We start from the raw sequence: 22,431 nt of genomic DNA on the forward strand, positions 1-22,431 counted from the left end.
CTTTGTACCACAGATCTTGTTGTGAGCTTTTAGGTCCTAATGCACAGCATACTTTTTGTTACACTTATCACAGTTGAATTTTTTCTTTCCTTGTTTTCGAGAGAAGTGTATCTTCATACCAGTCAAATCTCCGAGAGCTCTTGGAGGATGGTGAAAGTCACAACTGCGTTCTGGGCAGATGTACAGCATATCTTTCATGGATTTCCCGGAGAGTTCCTCTTCTTTCTTTAAAAAGCAAAAGCAGCACTTGTTGGAGAAGCCATTATTGTATTAGAATATTATTGTAGTAGAATATTTAGATAGCTGAAATGGATTGTTGTTTACTTTCAGTTGAAATGTTAGCAATTTCTCATGACATATTGTGATATATATATAACATTTTGCAGGCTCCTATATTTTTCATTTTCAAATTTTTATTATTTTTGTTATTTATTATAGATTCTAGTTGATTGTCATATCTATTATTATCTTGCTTACTACTGGTTAGGTAGTATAACATAACAGTTTGGTATAAGTATAACAATTTTGTATGGCTTTTAACAAATTAATAAATAATATTGTTATAGATCAAATTTTTATTATTTTTGTAACTTAATAAAAATTTCATTAGAATTGTGTATTTTATATAAGGTCGTATTTGTTGTACAAGGGTGAGTTGTATCTTTATCATCTAACTTACCAGTATCAATTTGGTACCCTAATGTTTGAGAAAAAAATTATAATTGTTATACTTCAAAGTTTTATATTTATATCATTTACTATAGATTTCACTTGGATTGTCTATCTTACATAAGGTAGGATATTTTGATCAATATTGGTGGGTTACTACTGTTGAAGTTTATTCTAAACTTGTTTGTTTATCTTTGTTATTTAATTATGTCTGAATTCTTTAGTTAATGGTGATCAGCTTCTTAGACGTGGTCTTTGTAGCTGTGGAGTATTTTCAGGAGTTATAAGAGAATAAGCCTAGTATTTGGTTTGTATCAGGAGAGTTAGTATCTTTAGGTCCTATTTTCTAGCCACTACTATTTTTGGTGTGGTATTTATCTTGTACTTGATCTGCAGAATAAAACTTAAGTTGTTCAGCGTGCATCTTGTTTTCTTAATTTTTCAAACTAAATACATAGTAATATATATAGTTACTCTGTAGTTCCAACATTTTTGGTATCAAAGCTCTCGGGAGTTCTTGGTGAATGCCCAAGTACATGCCCAGAATTGTTAAATAAACTAAATTCTGATTTAAATATGTAAAGTCACATTAAATGTGAACCATGGAACTCAAAGGATATATTTAGATTCATGTATGATGGTTTGAATTCTCCTACTATAAATGGAGAAGCATGTATTATCATTTTAAGGTAAAAAAAAAGAAGTAAGAGAACAAAGTTTTAGCACTGTTTCATATTCTACAATATTTGAATCATACATATATCATATACTGAAACACAGGAACAACAGATTGGTATCAGAGCTACCATCGAAATTAAAATGAGCAATTTTCTCACTGTTTCGAAACTGACAAAAGAAAATTATGGCCACTGGTGTATCCGGATGAAAGCCTTGCTGGGATCACATGAAGCATGGGAAATTGTCGAGAAGGGCTATGATGAACCAGAAAATGAGGGAGCTCTAAATCAGTCTCAGAAAAATAATCTACCAAAATCAAGAAAACAAGATCAACAGGCTTTATCAATTATACATATGGGTTTGGATGAAGCTATGTTTGAAAAGGTTGCAAGTGCGGGAAAAACAAAGGAAGCCTGGGAGATTCTCCAGAATAATTTTAAAGGAATTGATAAAATAAAAAAGGTACGTTTACAAACCCTACGGGGAGAATTTGAAGCATTACGCATGAAAGAATCAGAGTCAGTTCCAGACTATTTTACAAAGGTTTCTTCTGTTGTAAATCAAATGAAAAATTATGGAGAAAATCTTGAAGATGCCGGTGTAAATGAAAAATATTGAGGTCGTTGAATACAAAACTACAACTTGTTGGCATCTCTATTAAAGAATTAAATAATACATAAACTATGACTGTAAATCAACTTATGGGATCTTTGCAAGCATATTCAGAGAGGTTGTTAAATACAGGAGAGGCAAAATCACAAGCACTGAAGAGTAGTGTCACAATCGAAGACAAGGACAAGGCGTTGTACACACAATACACCAAAGGAACAGGAAGAGGACGTGGATGTTCAAATCAAAATTTTACTCGAGGCAGAGGACGTGTCTCTGGAAGCAGCAGATATGAAGAAAACATACAAACAAATAATCAACAAAATTGGCGTGGCCGAGGACGTGGTCGTGGCAGAATTGGAAGAACAAATCCTGGAAGAGGTAATAGACCTGTTGAATGTTATAATTATGGAAAACTTGGACACTTTGCCAAAGATTGCTGGTTTAACAAGAAGGTTGAGGAAAATGCAAATTTTGCTGAGACGGGGGAGCAACAAGACAAAGGTATTCTACTAATGGCATGCCAAGGTATGGCTCTTGAAGATAACATTATGTGGTATCTTGATAGTGGGGCCATCAGCCATATGTCTGGCCTCAAACATCTTTTCAGTGATTTAGAAGAAATAAACTCTGGAGTTGTATCATTTGGAGACTCATCAATAATAGAAGTGAAAGGAAAGGGCAAAATATATTTTACTAGAAAGGATGGCAAACCAGGAAGCATTGAAGATGTGTATTACGTTCCTGATATGAAGAATAATATCCTAAGCCTTGGTCAATTACTTGAGAAAGGATACTCTGTTTTTATGGAAAATAAAGCAATATTTTTAAAGGATAAATTTGGCAAGACAATTGCTAAAATTGAAATGTCCCAAAATCAGATGTTCAAGTTGAATTTGAAGAATATACAGGAGACTTGTCTACAAGCAAGGTCAGAGAACAAAGCGACTTTATGGCACAGGAGATTTGGACACTTACACTATGGCGGTTTGAAGGAGTTGGCAAATAAAAGAATGGTTCATGGAATACCAAGTATGGTTTTCACAGAAGATTTTTGTGAAGAATGTGTGGTGGGAAAACAAACAAGAAATTCATTTCAAAAGAAGGCAATTTATCGTGCTACAAAGCCTCTAGAGTTGGTACATACGGATATATGTGGTCCAATCACACCCAAGTCATATGGTTCCAAGAGGTATTTTCTTACTTTTATAGATGATTATTAACGAAGAACAAAGGTTTATTTCTTAAAAGAAAAATCTGAGGCATTACAAGTATTCAAGAAATTTAAAGCCTCGGTAGAAAAGAAGGAAGAAATGCATATCATGGCTTTATGTTCAGATAGAGGCGGAGAATATACTTCAAAAGTTTTTGCAGAATACTGTGAAGAACAGGGAATAAGACATTTTTTAACAGCTCCATATTCACCACAACAGAATGGCATTGTTGAACGTAAAAATCGGACTATTCTGGACATGGTACAATCAATGTTAAAGAGTAAGGAATTGCCAAAAGAACTCTGGGCAGAAGCAGTCCAGTGTGCTGTATACATCCAGAATCGATGTCCACATTCAAATTTGGGAATTAAAACACCTCAAGAACTGTGGAGTGCTACCAAGCCCACTGTATCACACCTAATGATTTTTGGGAGCCTGGCGTACACACATGTCCCAGACCAGAAGAGAACAAAGTTGGACGACAAAAGCAGGAGGTATATTTTTATTGGATATGATGAAAAATCAAAAGCTTACAGATTACTTGATCCAGTTCGAATGAAGGTGGATATAAGTCGAGATGTGTACATACAAGAAGATGATGCATGGAACTGGAATTTAACACTAGAGAAGGAAGCTCAGGAAAATGTTTTTCCAATATCAGAAAAATCACCAAGCCATGATGTACCAAAAGATGCTGAGGAGGAGCCCCAGAATCCTAGAATGAGGAATTTGCAAGAAATATATCAAACAACAGATGAAGTGCATCTGGTGTGTTTGGTAGCTGACACAGACAAACATAATTTTTGAAGAAGCAGTAACATAAAAAGGTGGCAGGCTGCAATGGATGAGGAAATCAGGGCTATTGAAAAGAACAAAACCTGGGAACTAGTGGAACCTCCAAAAGGTTGTAAGCCCATAGATGTTAAATGGGTCTATAAGAAGAAAATGAATGCCCAATGAGAAATAGAGATATACAAGGCGCAGTTAGTCGCAAAGGGGTACCGACAAAAGGCTGGAATAGATTATGATGAGGTTTTTGCCCCCGTTACAAGAATGGAGACAATACGGCTTCTAATCTCTCAAGCAGCTCAATGTAAATGGCCTATCTACCAGATGGACGTAAAATCAGCTTTTTTGAATGGAAAAATAGAAGAGGAAGTGTACGTGAACCAGCCACCCGGTTATGTAAGGGTAGGGCAAGAAAGAATGGTGTTAAAACTATACAAGGCGTTATATGGTTTAAAACAGGCGCCACGCGCATGGAACACCCATATTGATGCTTATTTCAAGAAGAATGGATTTATCCAATGTCCATTTGAACCTGCAGTGTATGTCAAAGTAAGGCAAGATAATTTATTAATTGTTGCACTCTATGTTGATGATCTTATTTTTATTGGTAACAATGAAGACCTGGTTAAGGAATTTAAAAAGGAGATGACCAAAGAGTTTGAGATGACAGACTTGGGTTTGATGAGATTTTTTCTTGGAATTGATGTGAAGCAGGATGAGTCTGGAATTTTTATATCACAAGAATCATATGCTAACAGTGTTCTAAAGAAATTTCACATGAAACACTACAATCTAGCTGTAACACCCATGTAATTGGGTACAAAACTCTCAAAATTTGATGAAGGAGCGTCAGTGGATGCAAACTTGTACCAAAGTCTAGTTGGGAGCTTGAGGTATCTCACATGCACAAGACCTGATTTACGGTACAGTGTTGGAATTATGAGCAGATTTATGGAAGACCCAAAACAGACACACTGGAAAGCAAATAAAAGAATTCTGTGATATTTTCAAGGAACAAAATCCATGGGATTATTTTATTCTAGTACACAAGATTACAAGTTGCTGGGATATTATGACAGTGATTGGTGTGGAGACGTGGATGATCGGAAGAGTACGTATGGATATATGTTTTTTATGGGAGAAACTGCATTCACATGGTACTCCAAGAACCAGCCTATAGTTACATTATCTACATGTGAGGCAGAGTATGTAGTAGCCTCTTACTGTGTTTTTCATGCCATATGGTTAAGGAGGTTAGTTCATGAGCTAAAGATCCCACAACCTCTGTCAACTGAGATCAGAATTGATAACAAGTCTGCGATTGAGCTAGCAAAGAATCCAGTTCATCACGAAAGGAGCAAACACATCGATGTCAGATTTCATTTCATTCGGGAGCACGTAAAAGGAAAAAGTGTGCATTTATGTCATGTTGCAAGCAAAGATCAGATATCAGATGTGTTGACCAAACCATTGTCAAAAACTCTATTTGATAATTTCAAAAGGTTGATGGGCATGAAGGATCGAAAGGAGTTAGTTTAAGAGGGGAATTTGTTAAATAAACTAAATTCTGATTTCTGAAATACGTAAAGTCACATTAAATGTGAACCATGAAACTCAAAGGATATATTTAGATTCATGTATGATGGTTTGAATTCCCCTACTATAAATGGAGAAGCATGTATTATCATTTTAAGGTAAAAAAAAGTAAGATAACAAAGTTCTAGCACTGTTCCATATTCTACAATATTTGAATCATACATATATCATATACTGAAACACAGGAACAACAAGAATGACGGCCGTAGAAACGGGAAAATTGAAAGATGGAACTGTAAGCTTGAGTTATCCCATGCTATCACGAGAAAATTACATGGCTTGGGCCATGAAAATGAAGATTTATATGCAAGCTCATGGTGTTTGGGTAGCTATAGAACTGATTGATCCAAATACGACAACCGATGATAGAACAGATACGATAGCCCTAGCAGCAATATACCGGGGCATCCCGGAAGACAATCTGCTATCCCTCGCCGAAAAGAAGACTGTAAAAGACGCATGAGAGGCTGTGAAAACCGTGTGTCAGGGTGCAGAATGTGTGAAAGTAGCAAAGGTACAAACTCTGAAAGCAGGGTTTGAACCCATAATTATGAAGGATACAGACACTCTGGATGATTTCTACTTAAAGATGAGTGGGCTTATAACTAAGATACAGGCCCTTGCTGAATAAGTAGCAGAATCATATGTGGTTAAAAAACTCCTGAGAGTTGTACCAACAAAATTCCTCCAGAGAGCTTCTACCATCGAATAATTTGGTAACATCGAGGAGATGTCGATTGAAGAAACCATTGGTTCGTTAAAAGCTCATGAGGAGAGGCTTCATGGTCAAGTTGAAAGCGATTGTGGACAGCTGCTTCTAACAGAAGAAGAGTGGAACAAAAGAGGGAAAGAAGACAAGAAATTGTTGCTGACATGGGATGAATGGTTGAAATGCTCAAACAAGGGAGGACATGAGACCCAATATGGGTCAAGGTATCGAGGTAGGGAGAGTCCACGGGGAGTACGAGATAAAAGTAAAGTGAGATGCTTTAATTGTAGTGCCTACGCGCATTTTGTTGCGGACTGTCGAAAGCTAAAACGTGAAAGTGAGAACAGAGAGTAAGCTAATATTGCACAAATACCAGACAATGAACCAGCCTTACTATTCACAGAGGCTGTTAAAGATAAATAAGATGTTGTGATGCTGATAAACGAAGAGAGTGTGACACCAAAATTGAAGGAAGGAAAGGCAGAAGTAGTGTCAAACATGTGGTACCTCGACAACGGTACAAGCAATCACATGACAGGCCAGCGATCAAAATTCAGCGTCTTTGATGAGAATGTGACAGGGCGTATGAATTTTGGAGACGGGTCAGTTGTTCTCATCAAGGGGAGAGGGTCAATAGCTATAAAATGCAAGAACGGGGAGGAACGCCTTATTAAGGGAATAATGTGATTCTTAGAGGTGACTTCCTGTGGTTCCGAGATTCAGAAGAGGAATTAATTATGAAGGTGAAATGTTATAAAAATAGACTGTATAAAATAATTATAGAGAACAATGATGCTAAAAGATTACTGTCAAAAATTGAGGAAGAGAGTTGGTTGTGGCGTTCTCGTTTTAGCCACATAAATTTCAAGGCCATGAAGCAAATGTCAACTTTGAAAATGGTATATGGTCTACCCAACATTGAACATCCTAAGGAGATGTGTACAGGATACTTGGTCTCGAAACAAACGAGGAAGTCGTTCCCGTCATAGTCAATGTTCAGCTCGAAAGAAGCCCCGAAACTTGTCCATGGCGATCTTTATGGCCCGATTTCGCCAAGCACACCAGGAGGGAACATGTATGTATTTTTACTAGTTGATGATTGGAGTCGAGTTATGTGGGCATACTTACTAAAGAGCAAGGATAACGTATTCAAGGCATTTAAAAAATTTCGTGCACTAGTTGAGACTCGAGAAAGAAAGATATGAATTTTTAGGACGAATAGAGGAGGTTAATTAATGTCTAAGGATTTTGTGGCGTATTGTGAGGCAACTGGTATTGTTCGATATTTTATGGCTCCATACTCACCCCAACAAAACGGGGTCATTGAAAGGCGTAACCGGACTATGATTGAGATGGCTAGAAGCTTCTTTAAGGAAGCTAAAATGCCAAATTACTTCTGGGGAGAGGCGATCAGGCATTCAATATACATACTGAACAGGTTACTAACCCGGGCTGTTACAGGGATCACACCTTATGAAGCGTGATGCTGAGTGAAGCCTCATGTTGAGCACATAAGGGTGTTTGGGTGTGATGCTCATATGAGAGTGGCAGGTACAAATTTAAAAAAACTGGACGATAGGAGTAAAGAAGTGGTGTATCTTTGCAAGAAGCCTGGTACAAAGGCATTTCGACTATATGATCTTAAAATGAAGAAAGTGTGAGTTAGTATGGATGTACTTTTCGAGGAGAAGAAAATGTGGACTTGGAATGCAGAAAAACATCTTGAGGATGACAAGGTTGTTTCATTTATAGTAATTATAAATGGCATAGCACAGACAAATGAAGATATAGACGAAGGATAATTGATCACACCACAACAGTCGAGTGATGGAAGTGACGATACAGATTCTGATCGTGTTCGTGACTTGGGTTCAATATTAGATAATCTGGAGTCTGGGAGCGACAGTGAGCCGAGAAACATGAGAAGCCTTGCAGATATTTATGCCAACACAAAAGTAATCGAATTGGAGGATGAAGAATTTTACTTGATGGGTATAGATGAACCTACGCATTATAGTCAAGCAGCAAAGGATGTTAATTGGAGAAAGGCTATGAGTCAAGAGATCGAATCTGTGGAAAAAAACAACACTTGGAAATTGACAGAGTTACTATCGGAAAGGAAATCCATAGATTTGAAGTGGGTTTATAAGTTGAAACGTGATGCGAATGGTGAGATATAAAAGTATAAAGCGAGAATAGTACCGAAAGGGTATGTTCGGAAGAGGGGTATCGACTTCGAGGAGATTTTTGATCCATTCACATGCATAGAAACAGTACTCTTACTTGTTGCTCTTGCTGCGAAATAAAGTTGGGAGGTGCATCACCTCGATGTTAAAATAACTTTTCTGAATAGGGAGGTTCAAGAGGAAATTTATGTAAATCAACCTGAGGGCTTTGTCAAAAGAGGCAATGAGCATTTGGTTTATAGATTGTTGAAAACTTTGTATGGTTTGAAACAAGCACCCCGTGCTTAGTATGCGACACTAAATCAGTATTTGGAAGAGCTTTGTTTCACACGGTGCCCGTATAAACACGTGGTGTATACAAGACGAGTGGGAGGAGAAGTTTTCATTATAACTGTTTACGTAGATGACATCTTGGTTACAGGTTCTAATTCGGAGATGATAAAAGATTTTAAGAAACAGATGAGTGGTAAGTTTGATATGACATACCTGGGTAAGTTATCCTATTATTTGGGTATTGAGGTAAACCAGGGGGAAGGCTACATGAAGTTGAAACAATCGGGATATGCAAGAAAATTTTTGGAGAAAGCAGGAATGGCTGATTGTAACTCGACAAAATATCCTATGGATCCTAAAAAATACATCACTAAGGATGAAGGTGGAGTTGCTGTCGATTGCACACAGTTTAAGAGCATGATTGGGGGACTTCGTTATTTGGTACACACAAGGCCGGATATTGCTTATTCGGTGGCAATTGTAAGCCGGTTTATGGAGAACCCTACCCTGATGTATCAGAATGCGACGAAACGTATACTTCGATATGTGAAGGGTACTCTGGGATATGGTCTGATATACACGTAAACCAGTGGAAATAATGTTTTAATGGGGTATTCAGATAGTGACTTGGCAGGGCATATAAAGGACATGAAAAGCACCAGTGCAATAGTGTTTTATTTGAATGAAAGTCTTGTGACTTGGGTCTCACAAAAACAGAGGTGCGTTGCACTTTCCTTCTGTGAAGCAGAATTCATGGCGGCTACGGCGGCTGCATGTCAGGCAGTTTGGTTACGGAAACTGTTATCTCAAGTAACTGGTGATGAAGCAGGTCTAGTGGTTATTTTTATCGATAACAAATTAGCTATCGATTTTGCCAAGAATCTGGTGTTCCATGGTCGCAACAAACATATAGATATTAGGTACCATTTTATTCGTGAATGTATGGAGAAGGAAGAGATTGTTGTTAAACATATCAGGACTGATATGCAGCGCGCATATGTTTTGACAAAAGCTTTAACTACAGTCAAGTATGAAAGGATGCGCCAGCTTTTGGGAGTCAAGGAAGTTCAGAAACAAGTTTAGACTAAGGGAGAGTTTGTTGGAGTTTATTCTAAACTTGTTTGTTTATCTTTGTTATTTAATTACGTCTGAATTCATTAGTTAGTCGTGATCAACTTCTTAGATGTGGTCTTTGTAGCTATGGAGTATTTTCAGGAGTTATAGGAGAATAAGTCTAGTATTTGGTTTGTATCAGGAAAGTTAGTTTCTACAGGTCCTATTTTCTAGCAACTACTATTTTTGGTGTAGTATTTATCTTGTACTTGTTCTGCAGAATAAAACTTAAGCTGTTTAACGTGCATCTTGTTTTCTTTGTTTTTCAAACTAAACACATAGTAATATATATAGTTACTCTGTAGTTCTAACAACTACAAGAAATATGGCATTTACCGACAGGAATTTCAGTTGGTATAGTTGTATTCAAAAATAACGTCCGATTGGATTATCCTTAGAGTTATTTACATTTTTTCCAAATTTTTCGCCGACTAACCTGGACTACCTCACGCGTGCATGACATGTGACGGGGCCCATCTGACATATCATTGTCCCATGACCCGACATGGTAGTGCTACATGGTAATGGGGCTCCTCGACACGTGGCCTTACACTTCCCTACAACCGACTATTGCAATGCCCTCCAAATTCAGGATCTAGATTTGAGGAGTCACTAAATGATCAATACTATGATATGCACAAAAGAATACAATAATAGATATGATCCCTACATATATATGAATTTTATATTGGACATTATATATTGGTGGAAGTAATTAACTTATAACCATATGACTGTCACATGTCCATTGGTTTGATCCTCATTTTCAATGGAGCATAACGAACCAATATGGTTGCTCACAATTATGATCATAACCAATCAAGTACTATCCCACGCAAGCATTGGCTCTAAATACTATCATAATCGACCTATTTTGGTTGGTTATGTTTTTTTGCAGGTCCCGCCTTATGGCGCAACGGTCATGTGATTAAAAGGCGACTGAAATTGGTAATAAATATATATATTACCATATATAAACAACTGAACTTGTTTCGAATGGGATTGTTGTAAATGCATGGTAGGTGCATTTAATGCACTCATACACACTATTGTGTTACAATAATAAACACTATTGGTGGATAAAGTTACATGTTACGTGTGTGTATTGATATAAATTCGATTGGTTTTGCTTGTGAGACAGACATAAGTTATAGTATCCATGTTTATTATCTTCTTGATTGAGTATTTACGAAACAAAAATTTTAGAGAAAAAATTTTGAAAAAAAATTCTTCATTTTTCTTTGTTAGATATAGTGTATTTTACTATTTATATTCAACAAAAAGTGACCAATGTAGCCTTAAAACAATAAGTTATCATGAGTAGCCACATCAATAAATAAATCATTTTTAATTTCTTATTTACCAAATTAAATGCATATGAAATTTCATACCATTTGACAATCAACAACAGAACTTGTAAATCACCAAACTCTGGAAAATGTAAATCCTTAGCCTATCCCTTCTTGTATTAATACTCGTACTACAAAAAGGGAAACGTCCCTGCTATTTATATACATTATTTATGTATGTATTTTTTCAGCCATTGGATCTGAAAAAGTGGAGCAATTAGAAATGGTTGCACAGGGGGTATATTAAGCACATCCAAAGTCGGATCATATGAATTTTGAACCTGACACAGAAACAAAATTTCTAATATTAGTACAGTTTAGCAATTAATATCATTAAATGATTCCATGTAATTTAATTTAAAGATATATATAATAAAATTTCACTGCTTAATTTTTGTATTCAACAATATATATTGGTGGAAATAATGAAATCATATTAAAAAAACCCATATATGTCTATCATTATCTAGTCAACATATGTATACACGTGACGGAGGCAGAAAATAATTTTAAGGGGTCCAATTTGCTTAGAGGTTAGAGAGAATTTAACTCTGGTATGCAATAACATATATTGTCCATCTCTTGAACAAGATGTTATCTTATAGTAGTTTAATAGCCTGAACTTGCAAGTGGATAAAATTAAAATTTATCTGAACGTTTATCATTCCACCAAGATATATATTTAATAGCCAACACTACCGGTATTTGTGAACAACTATAATGCAACACCATCATACATGTATTAGTACACAAATTCTCTTTGATATGCTTAAAAGTTAAAACTATATATTCACCAATAACATATATAAAACAACATACCTTAAAAAAACTTGAACATCCAATGTGAAGAGTTTTAATAAAAAACAAAATTATGACATGTATTATTAAGTATTCATGAAAGCACGCATTCACAAAGTGAGAAATATCAATAAGCTTGCAACACTGGCCTCTTGGCAAGCCTGGATCGAACTGTTGTCTGCTACCAAACACATAACCCACATGACAAGTGTGCTAAAGAAACAATGACTATTAAATTTTATACTACCTGGTATTTCTTCCCATCTCAGGGGGCCAAGGACCCCGTATGTTGGATTTAATCTAAACATATTTACCTATTTATTTTTTTGATTATTAGTTTCTCAAGTATAGCTGTTGTCATGTGTATCCAGGGACCAGTCTTCTGGTACATCGTGAGTTTAGGAGCTAAATAAACAGTAGCAGAGGTTATGTTGGAGTCTGGTAGTGTAGTGGTTCCTGATTTGTACTAACTACTCTTTTCTTTTGTTTTTAAATCCCTTGTATTCTTCCAGTTTAAAATAAGAACTTCTGTTTTATTTTCTTCCATTCAGAGCTTATACAAAGTAAGTGAGTATCAGGTGATTTCTTTTACACTTAGTATCAGAGCTTAGGGAAAATTCAGAGCAGATAGAGACTACTAGTAAACCCAAAGAAAGATCATTTGGCCTCAATTACCCAATGCTAACGAAAACAAATTACACTACATAGGCAATGAAAATGAAAGTTTTTATGTAAGCTCATGGGGTGTGGGAAGCCATAGAACCCAAGGATCCTAAGGGCACGGTGGAGGATAAAATTGATAAACGGGCATTGGCTGTAATATACCAAGGTATCCCTGAAGATGTGTTGCTATCGTTATTAGAAAGGAAGACGTCCAAGCAAGCTTGGGATGCAGTCAAAACAATGTCACTAGGGGTAGACAAGGTGCGAATGGCAAATGCACAGACTCTCAAATGTGAATTCGAAATATTGAGCATGAAGGACACCGATCAGTTTGACGATTTTTATCTGAAACTCAATAATCTGGTCACTAATATCAGGGCTTTGGGAGAGAAAATAGAGGAAGTTTACGTTGTTAAGAAGATACTCGGAGCTGTTCCCACTAGGTTCCTGCAAATTGCGTCCGCTATCGAACAATTTGGCAACCTGGAGGAGATGTCGGTAGAGGAAGTTGTTGGTTCTCTCAAGGCCCATGAGGAACGGGTGAAGGGCGTAACAGAGACAAGCCAAGGACAACTCCTCTTCATAGAGGAAGAGTGGAGGAAGAAAGAAAACAGTGAAGGTCATCTACTGTTAACCCGAGATGAATGGTTGAGGAGAACCAGTAAAGAGAGAGAACAAAACAACAGCATGAGAGTGAGAGGTGAGAGTAGCAAAATACGTTGTTTTAACTGTCAAGCATATGGGCATTTCACGTCGGAATGTCGCAAACCCCGCAGAGATCGAGAAGTACAGAAGGAGGCAAACCTCACTCTCATTCAAGAGGACGAGCTAGCTTTGTTAATAGCTGAAGTTGGATAAACGGAGATCGTATCCATGCTATTGAAGGAGGAGTCAGTAGTGCCAAAATTGCATATGAGTAAAGAGAAACGAAGAGAATCACAGGTTTGGTACTTGGATAATGGCGCCAGCAATCATATGACTGGAGCACGGGGAAAGTTCAAAGATCTTGATGAACGAGTGACAGGAAAGGTACGTTTCGGTGATGGGTCCACAGTAAATATAATGGGGAAAGGGAAAATTGGATTTTGATGCAAAAACGGCGAAGAAAGAATCCTGACAGATGTGTATTACATCCCTAACTTATGTAATAATATCATAAGTTTGGGACAACTATCTGAAGCAGGGAACAGAGTCATATTGGATGGCGAGTACATGTGGGTATACGAAGACAGTGGCAAGCTATTGATGAAAGTGAAACGGGCTGAAAATCGGCTGTATAAAATCGGCTGTATAAAATCGGCTGAAGAGGATGCTTGGGTGTGGCACAGTAGACTCGGGCATGTCAATTTCCAGGCCTTGGAACTCAAGTCAAGAGAAGGAATGGCATACAGATTGCCAAAACTAGTACAACCACTCAAGAAATACGAAGGAAGCCATTTCCATCTCAATCCACTCTTGAGTCAAGGAAGCCACTCGAGCTGGTGCACGCGGAAATTTATGGACCTATCTCGCCTGTGACTCCGGGAGGTAACCGCTATTTCCTGTTATTTGTTGATGATTATAGTAAAAAAATGTGGGCATATATGTTGAAATAAAAGAGTAATACTTTTGAGAAGTTTAAGAAATTTAAGGTGTTGGTTGAGGATGGTATTGAGAAAAGAATAAGAATTTTGAGAACTGATCGGGGTGGTGAATTTTGCTCGAAAGAATTTACAATGTTTTGTGAAAGCGCTGGGATTCCAAGACACTATATGGCTCCATACACCCCACAACAAAATGGTGTGGTGGAGCGTAGAAATCATACGGTTGCAGCAATGACAAGAAGTTTTCTGAAGGGAGCTAAACTTCCTGCATTTTTGTGGGGTGAAGCAGTGAAGCATTCAATTTATATCCTTAATCGATTGACAACCCGCGTCTGAAGCGGAAGCACCCCATTCGAAGCATGGTATGGAAAAAACCATATTTGTCTCATGTTAAGAAGTTTGGGAGTGTTGCATTTATGAAGGTTCCATCAGTTCGTCAAGAAATTGGATGATAGGGGAAAGATGGTGATATATCTTGGGAAGGAACCTGGAAGAAAAGGTAGCAGACTATACGATCCCAAGACTGGAAACTTACATGTTAGCAGGGATGTTGTGGTACAAGAAGGTGACACCTTGGTGTGGGATCAAAATATGGGAAATGAGGTTTCGTTTCCTGGGCAGTACATTGAAATGGGAGAACAGGAGAATGTGATTGAAGCAGAGGATGCAAAAACTGAGTCACCAACTTCGTTACCGACACCACCTACGCAGTCGCCCTCTGTGTCACCAATTTCATTGGAAACACCATCTACACAGTCGTCTTCTGTATTTTCAAAGACACCCACAACAGCTGCTACACCAGAAGGAACTAGTGTCATGTCCTCTACACAAACCAGTGAACCAAGGAGGTTCAGGTCACTTGAAGATATTTACAATGAAACAGAAGTCATAGATATGATTGAAGATTTCATGCTTTTGAAAATTAAGGGGCCAACATCATTTGGTGAAGCAGTCAAGGAAAATGAGTGGCAAGATGCAATACAAGTAGAATTTGATACCATTGAGGAAAAGAAAACCTGGATGTTGACAGATCTGCCACCTGGACACAAACCGATAGGTTTGAAATGATTCTATAAAGAGAAGAAGGACCTTGGAGGAAATGTGGTGAAACATAAAGCACGTCTCGTAGCGAAGGGATACATGCAAAGAAAAGGAATAGACTATGATGAAGTAATTGCCCCAGTAGCTCGCTTGGACACAGTACGGTTACTATTGGCTCTCTCGGCTAAAGAAGGTTGGGAGGTTCACCATCTAGACGTTAAAGCTGCATTCTTGAATGGTGAGCTCAATGAAGATGTGTATGTTACTCAACCAGAAGGATTTGTAAAGGTAGGACAAGAAAGTAAAGTTTATAAGCTCTCAAAGGCCTTATACGGATTGCGACAGGCTCCTAGAGCATGGAATGCGAAGCTAGATAAGTATATGAAGGAGTTGGGGTTTACTAGGTGTCTACACAAACAGGCAGTATACACAAAAATCACTGGAAAGGACATTGTAGTTGTGGGAGTCTATGTCGATGATTTACTCGTAACTGGCTCGAATATAATGCAGGCGGAGGAATTTAAATTGCAGATGAATAAGCGTTTTGAAATGAGCAACTTGGGTCTCTTGTCATATTACTTGGGTATAGAGGTAAATCAAGGAGGTTTATTTACAACACTAAAACAAGCCGCTTTTGCAAAGAAACTACTAGAAAAAGCTGGAATGATGAATTTTAATTCATCCAAATTTCCTATGGAACATAATCTACAGCTCGATAAGGATGAAGGAGGTCAAACAGTTGATGCCACTGAGTATAGACGTATTGTCGGGAGCCTTCGATACCTAACTCATACACGTCCAGACATTTCTTTTGCCGTGGGGGTTGTAAGTCGGTTTGTGGAGAAACCCACGACGAAGCACCAACAGGCACTAAAACAAATTTTGAGATATGTGAGAGGCACTGTGGACTATGGGTTAGTGTACATGAAGGAAAAGAAAGAGGAGATGTTATCTGGGTTTACAGATAGTGATCTTGCAGGGGATGTTGGTGACAGACGAAGCACTGGTGGGATATGCTTTTACCTGAATAAAAATTTAATCTCCTGGGCATTACAGAAGCAAAGCGTAGTGGCACTATCATCGTGCGAGGCAGAATATATGGCAGCAACTATAGCAGCATGCCAGAGTATATGGCTTCAAGGTTTACTCGAAGAAATTAGTGGAAAGTGAGTTGGACCTGTGGTCCTTCATATGGATAATAAGTCAGCCATTGAGTTAATGAAAAACCCTATCAACCATGGTCGAAGCAAGCATATCGATGTTTGTTTCCACTTCATTTGTGAGTGCATCGAACGGGGAAAGTTAGTAGTCGAGTACGTGACTACACAGGAGCAGCGGGAAGATATTTTAACTAAAGCATTAGGAAGAGTAAAGTTTGAAGAAATGAGAAAGGTTATTGGGGTCGTGGACTTGTTTACAGTTTAACAGGGTGAGCTGGAAGCATGTTTTGATTAGGGGGGAATGTGTTGGATTTAATCTAAACATTTTTACCTATTTATTTTTTTTGATTATTAGTTTCTCAAGTATAGTTGTTGTCATGTGTATCCAGGGACCTAGTCTTCTGGTACATCGTGAGTTTAAGAGCTAAATAAACAGTAGCACAGGTTATGTAGGAGTCCGGTAGTGTAGTGGTTCCTGATTTGTAGTAACTACTCTTTTCTATTATTTTTAAATCCCTTTTATGCTTTCAGTTTAATATAAGAACTTCCGGTTTTTTTCTTCCATTTAGAGCTTATACTAAGTAAGTGAGTATCAGGTGATTTCTTTTACACCGTACCCCTTAAATCTCCGTGTATATATTTAGCCATGGAGAGGTTTATGGGAAGACACTACATGAAATAGGGTCCATAGGCTACCATCACAAATATGACTGTCACTTCCATTGATTTTGATCCTCATTTCTAATTAAGTATAACCAACCAATATGGATGATCAGAATTATGATCATAACCAACCAAGTAAAAACCCACCGTTGGTCATTTTTTTCCCTATAGACATAAACCAATGGAAGCATGGGTTGGAAGTACTATCATAATCCACAGATTTCAGTTGGATATGATTTTTGTAGATCCCATATTATGTCAAAACAGTCATATGGTAGTACACATCAGATTAAAAGGAAACTAAAATTGGTTAAAAACCCTTAGTTGGAAATGCATGGTAGGTGCATGTGGCGCCACACTATTGATAGAAAAAGTGAGATGTTGTAGAAAACCGGCAGTTTTTTATGCACGTTGCACACTAGCTGCTTTATATTTACTTGTAATCATTCATTTTATCATTAGTAAAATATATTATTTAATATATACACCATAAGTTTTTGTCACTGATATACTTATATATATAGACACATAAACATTTGGTATCCGAGCTTAGGGTTCTTAATGGTGACCTGCGGGTGTTAAATGTGGAAAAGAAATAGCCATACCCGATATGATGCTTTGTCTTTTGCTTGAGGTAGGCGTTGCACAAGGATGGTTGCAAAGCTGCATGTGTAGTATGGGATGCATGTGTGGTATGTGGCTGCCGAGAAAGATGAGACGGTGCCGGAGAAGCCTGCAGAAAGCAGAAAATGTGATACATTGGCATGATGTCATGCAGAACGAGATGGAACACTTCTTGGAGGTGAACGTGCCAGAAGGGCAAATAAGTTGAAGGGCCGACGAGCAGGAAGAGTGTTAGACGGGAAAACATTAGCCATACGGGCTCAGTTTATTAGCCATACGACTTAGTTTATTAGCCATATGGGCTCAACAATTTATTAGCCATATGGGCTCATTTTATTGGCCATACGGGCTCAGTTTGAAAGCCATACGGGCTGGGAGGATTGCATGAGACTTGTTTATGTGTCTATATATATAAGTATATCTGCAGGAAGAGTGTTAGAAGGAAAACATTAGCAATGCGGGCTCAGTTTATTAGCCATACGGCTCAGTTTATTAGCCATACGGGCTCAACAATTTAATAGCCATACGGGCTCAGTTTATTAGCCATACGGGCTCAGTTTGAAAGCCATACGGGATGTGAGAATTGCATGAGACTTGTTTATGTGTCTATATATATAAGTATATCAGTGACACAACTTCCTGTGACAAAAACTCATGGTGTATATATTGAATAATGTATTCCACTAATGATAAAATGAATGATTACAAGTAAATATAAATCAAACAACTAAACCTATAAAATAGCAACTACTCCTGGTTTTTATCCGGTACTTGTGTTTATTATTGAGATACTTATTCTCTAGTAAATGCATGACCTAGTCATACATGTACAAACTGATCTAAAACAAATAAAATAAAACTTTAACACAATAAAACAAGTTTAGATTAATTTCCCAACAGATGTCAGGTTGGAGCCCAAAAATAACAAAAGAAGTATGTTTTAATACAGATTTATTTTGTTTGGCTTCTAACATAAATAAGTTATAGTACCTATGTTTATTATCTCCTTGGTTGAGTAATTTCAAAACATACATTCTAGAAAGGAAATTTTGAAAAAAAATCCTTGGTGGCCGTGGGATATAGTGTATTTTACACCAATTTTTACCATTAATATTCTAGAAAAAAACATTCAAAGCAAAATTGACTGTATGGCCTAAAGGACTATATTTTTCTAATATTTAATCATTTTTCCATCAGTTGGAAATAAGATTTATTTTGAATTTTAGAACGTTCTTCTCTAAAACCAACCAATTAAAATGATTAGATGAGAATCAACCCATATTTCAAAAGCAACTACCCAAAATCAACAGCTAGGCTCTAATTGGTTATTTATGATTTCAAAAGCCACTGATCTAAGTGACCAAAGTGGTCTATAAATAAGAGAGTGGATATTATTTTTTTCAATTTTTTGTTTAATTATATAAAACATAAAAAATATTATAAAATACAATAAGTCCTCTCAAATATATTAAAGTAATGTAAAAAATATATAAAAAGAAATTTTATTTTATAATAAGTTAATATTTCACTAAATTGTGATAAAACCTTCTAAAAAATATTATGAAAAAAATAAAATATTATTATGAAAAAATTATTTTTGTTACGAAAGGTCACATATTAAATGGAAAGATGATTATAAAAAAGTAAACAAAAATTTAAAAATATCGATTATATTTTGTGTTAGAGTATGAGTTTAGGAGACTATAACCATGTGCATTCAAACATTTTAGTTTAGCTGCAAAAAAAGTTTTATCTTTCATCAAATTTTTAGGGGAGAATTTAAATTTTCTTAAAAATTTGAATAATCCATCATTACAAAACCAACCACTTAATGACGAAAAGCAACCCAATTTTGTTAGTTTTAGTTTAGCCTGAAAATTTTGAATTTTCATGAATTTTTTTGGCTGAAAAATTAAATTAGCCGTTATTACAAAATAAATCGCATAATGATTGTAACTGACCAGAAATAGTTATTTTAGTTTATCCTGTAAAATTTGAATTTTCGTGAAAATTTTATTTAACCGGTAGTTATATAATCAACTGATTTTTTGAATCATTCAGTTGGATTTAATCCAAATTGACATGTTAATATGTTTTCTTTCTAATTTCCTTTATTTGTATATCTTCTAATCGATCTATCATATCATTATAATAACCAATTTTTGGTGTAATCAACTTCATCGTGAGTGGGTGTTTGATTATATGGGTCTAGTTTTTTCATGTAAAGATATTTAACTTTATATTTTTACATATGTGAATTTGTATTCAAATATCTTAATATTATATGTATGTTTGTATATACTAGTCAATGATGGGTTAATTTGGGCAACTGAAAAAATCACTTTGTTCAAACAAAATTTTGAAAACAATAATGGTGAAGAAGAAGATGGCTCACTTGTGAACAAGGTGATGATTTTATCGATAAAAGAATTATACTATTTCGTGTTTAATTTAGTTCTATTGTAATTCATTTTAATTTTTTTCTAATAATGTATTTTAATTTTAACTAATTGTACGTCACTTATTATTTAATGATGATAATGAAAAATAATTCTATGATTCTGTTATTTGCATTTAAAAGAATTTGATTTTGATATATTTTTTTGTAAATAATCAAATTATTGAACCGATTTTACCATACTTTTCTTTAAAGTGACCAAATTTAAGTTTTAGCCACCATTTTCACAATAAGTGCCCAAAATCTAAGTCATTCACTAACGTCTGCTTCAACATGGTCGATTTTGCACAATAGATTTGATTATTCATTTTCGGCCTACTGTTATATACACGACCAAATATAATATATAGCTTTTTTGTGTCTATAAACCACCGCAAATTGGTCATAAATAATTCTATATTTCTCACCAACCTTTTCCAACCAAAATATAGGTCAGATAGTGGGAAATAGTTGTGAAGTGGATTTCTACCGCGGTATTTGGGGTCACATGTTAAGATATCCAAATATTTTAAACAATTAAAAAGTTTGGTCGATCAAGTCGGTTTACGTTTTATTTCCAACCAATGGGTCAAAACCAACCCCGTTTTAAACGACCGATTATATCGGTCATTCGAGTGTCAGTTTTGCACTCATTTCCAACGTACAAGGGCAAATTGCGACCAATTTTTTCGGTTATTTATGACACTTTTTTCTTGGAGTGAGAATTTATTTGAAGTTCTTGTTCTAAAATAAATAAGCTAAACATTGAACATAATGTTTTATTGGTGGAAGAAACAAAGTCCTAGTTTCCATTATATTATTTGTGAAAATAAAATAAACAAAATATCATGAATGACATATATAGTGTGAAAATAAAGCATACATAGTATTTATGGTACCCTGTCAAAAAAAATAGTATTTATGGTATTCTATGTACTGCTAAAATTATGATGGACATGTGTCCAAGTGATGAATGTAATTTATCATAATTATGTATCCACGTCATGAAATTTTCTTATTAAACCTAAGGTGAAAACACGTAAATAATATGGTAATTAAGAAATTAAAAAATGAATATAAAACATAAATGAATACTATTTTCTTACATTTGCCCTTGAACTTGCTGCAGATTTTATTCTTGGCCTTGAGACTGTCCTTCTTGGACGTTGAATGTTTGGTATTTTCCTTGGTGTTGTTTTTGATATTATTCTACAGGAAGAGTGTTCGGCATATCTCTTTTTCTTGTTTGGACCATTCTTTGATACAAGCCCGGCCTTGAACTATGTGATTGAAGGTGGTACCCAAGTATAAATCCACATAGCATAAGTTAATTTTGTTGTCCGCTAATTTGATGAATAATACATAGCAGATGTTAGACCTGTTGTATAAAATTATCAAGAGAAATGAATTGGTTATGAAATTCTAATTAACCCTGTATTAAATTAAATTAGGCTAAATCATGTTTTCGTTCATATTCACGATCTAGAACTAGATATATTTATAATCATTATTTCCAAAAGTTAAAAAACCCTTATTTTTGGCTAAATCTGTATTTTACCTTCACTAACATCAAAAGTTACATCAAACAATAAACCAGGACTAAAGAGTTTATTTGGACTAAAGAGTTTATTTGAAAACTACAAAATAGCATTAATAGTTTTTCAGAAATGCAGCTTAATTATTTGATTCTTGTAAATAAAACTTTTCGCCAATAACTTATATTATTATGTGACATTAAGTTGAATAATTTTAAAATATCACTAAATATTGTTATATTATAAAAATCTTAGCAAGTGTAACATCCCAGTCCCACAGCAATAAGATTAAAATTTGTTGTTCAGTTTATAAGGCAAAGTATTATTACTATGTGCAACAACAAATTATGATCTTCTGGGATCCTGTGGTGGGCTTGTTGTTTACCCAAATTGGCTGCATTTGTGATAGTAGTCTTCGACTTATTTCAGACTCAGAATCATGATTGGACCCAGTTTTGAAAAATACTCAAGATTTGACCCAGGTTGTCACATATGGTAAAAGAGCCGACTCTCTAAATCTTGATTCGTTAAGTTATCGAAGGTGGGAAGATAAAGGCCGGTGGTATTATCCTAAAATGGATTGAGATTCTGAGGTGGGGACACGACGCCAATCGGTATTATCTCATAATGGGTAGAGATGTATAATCTTGTTCCCATGGGCTATTCATTTAAACCCTATGAGAATGTCAAAAGTTTAGGCAGGGGAGCTTGTAACATCCCAATCCCACATCAATAAGATTTG

The 22,431-nt window shown here is 35.9% G+C and overlaps 1 protein-coding gene and 1 long non-coding RNA gene across 2 annotated transcripts; one reads left to right on the top strand and one right to left on the bottom strand.

Annotated features, from left to right (window-relative positions):
- Positions 1-6,285: 6,285 nt before the first annotated feature.
- On the top strand, positions 6,286-6,951 carry LOC141680749 (uncharacterized). The gene is made up of 2 exons (XM_074486884.1): positions 6,286-6,601; positions 6,713-6,951. The coding sequence occupies exons 1-2, from the start codon at positions 6,286-6,288 to the stop codon at positions 6,949-6,951; spliced, it is 555 nt and encodes a 184-aa protein (XP_074342985.1).
- A 4,218-nt stretch (positions 6,952-11,169) lies between these two features.
- On the bottom strand, positions 11,170-18,042 carry LOC141677086 (uncharacterized). Its single transcript, XR_012557324.1, has 2 exons — positions 17,699-18,042; positions 11,170-11,466 (listed from the first exon to the last, which is right to left on the bottom strand). It is a non-coding gene; the product is annotated as an uncharacterized LOC141677086 (long non-coding RNA).
- Between the last annotated feature and the right edge of the window lie 4,389 nt (positions 18,043-22,431).

Source organism: Apium graveolens, chromosome 8 (assembly GCF_009905375.1).
Source record: "Apium graveolens cultivar Ventura chromosome 8, ASM990537v1, whole genome shotgun sequence".
Lineage (NCBI taxonomy): Eukaryota > Viridiplantae > Streptophyta > Magnoliopsida > Apiales > Apiaceae > Apium > Apium graveolens.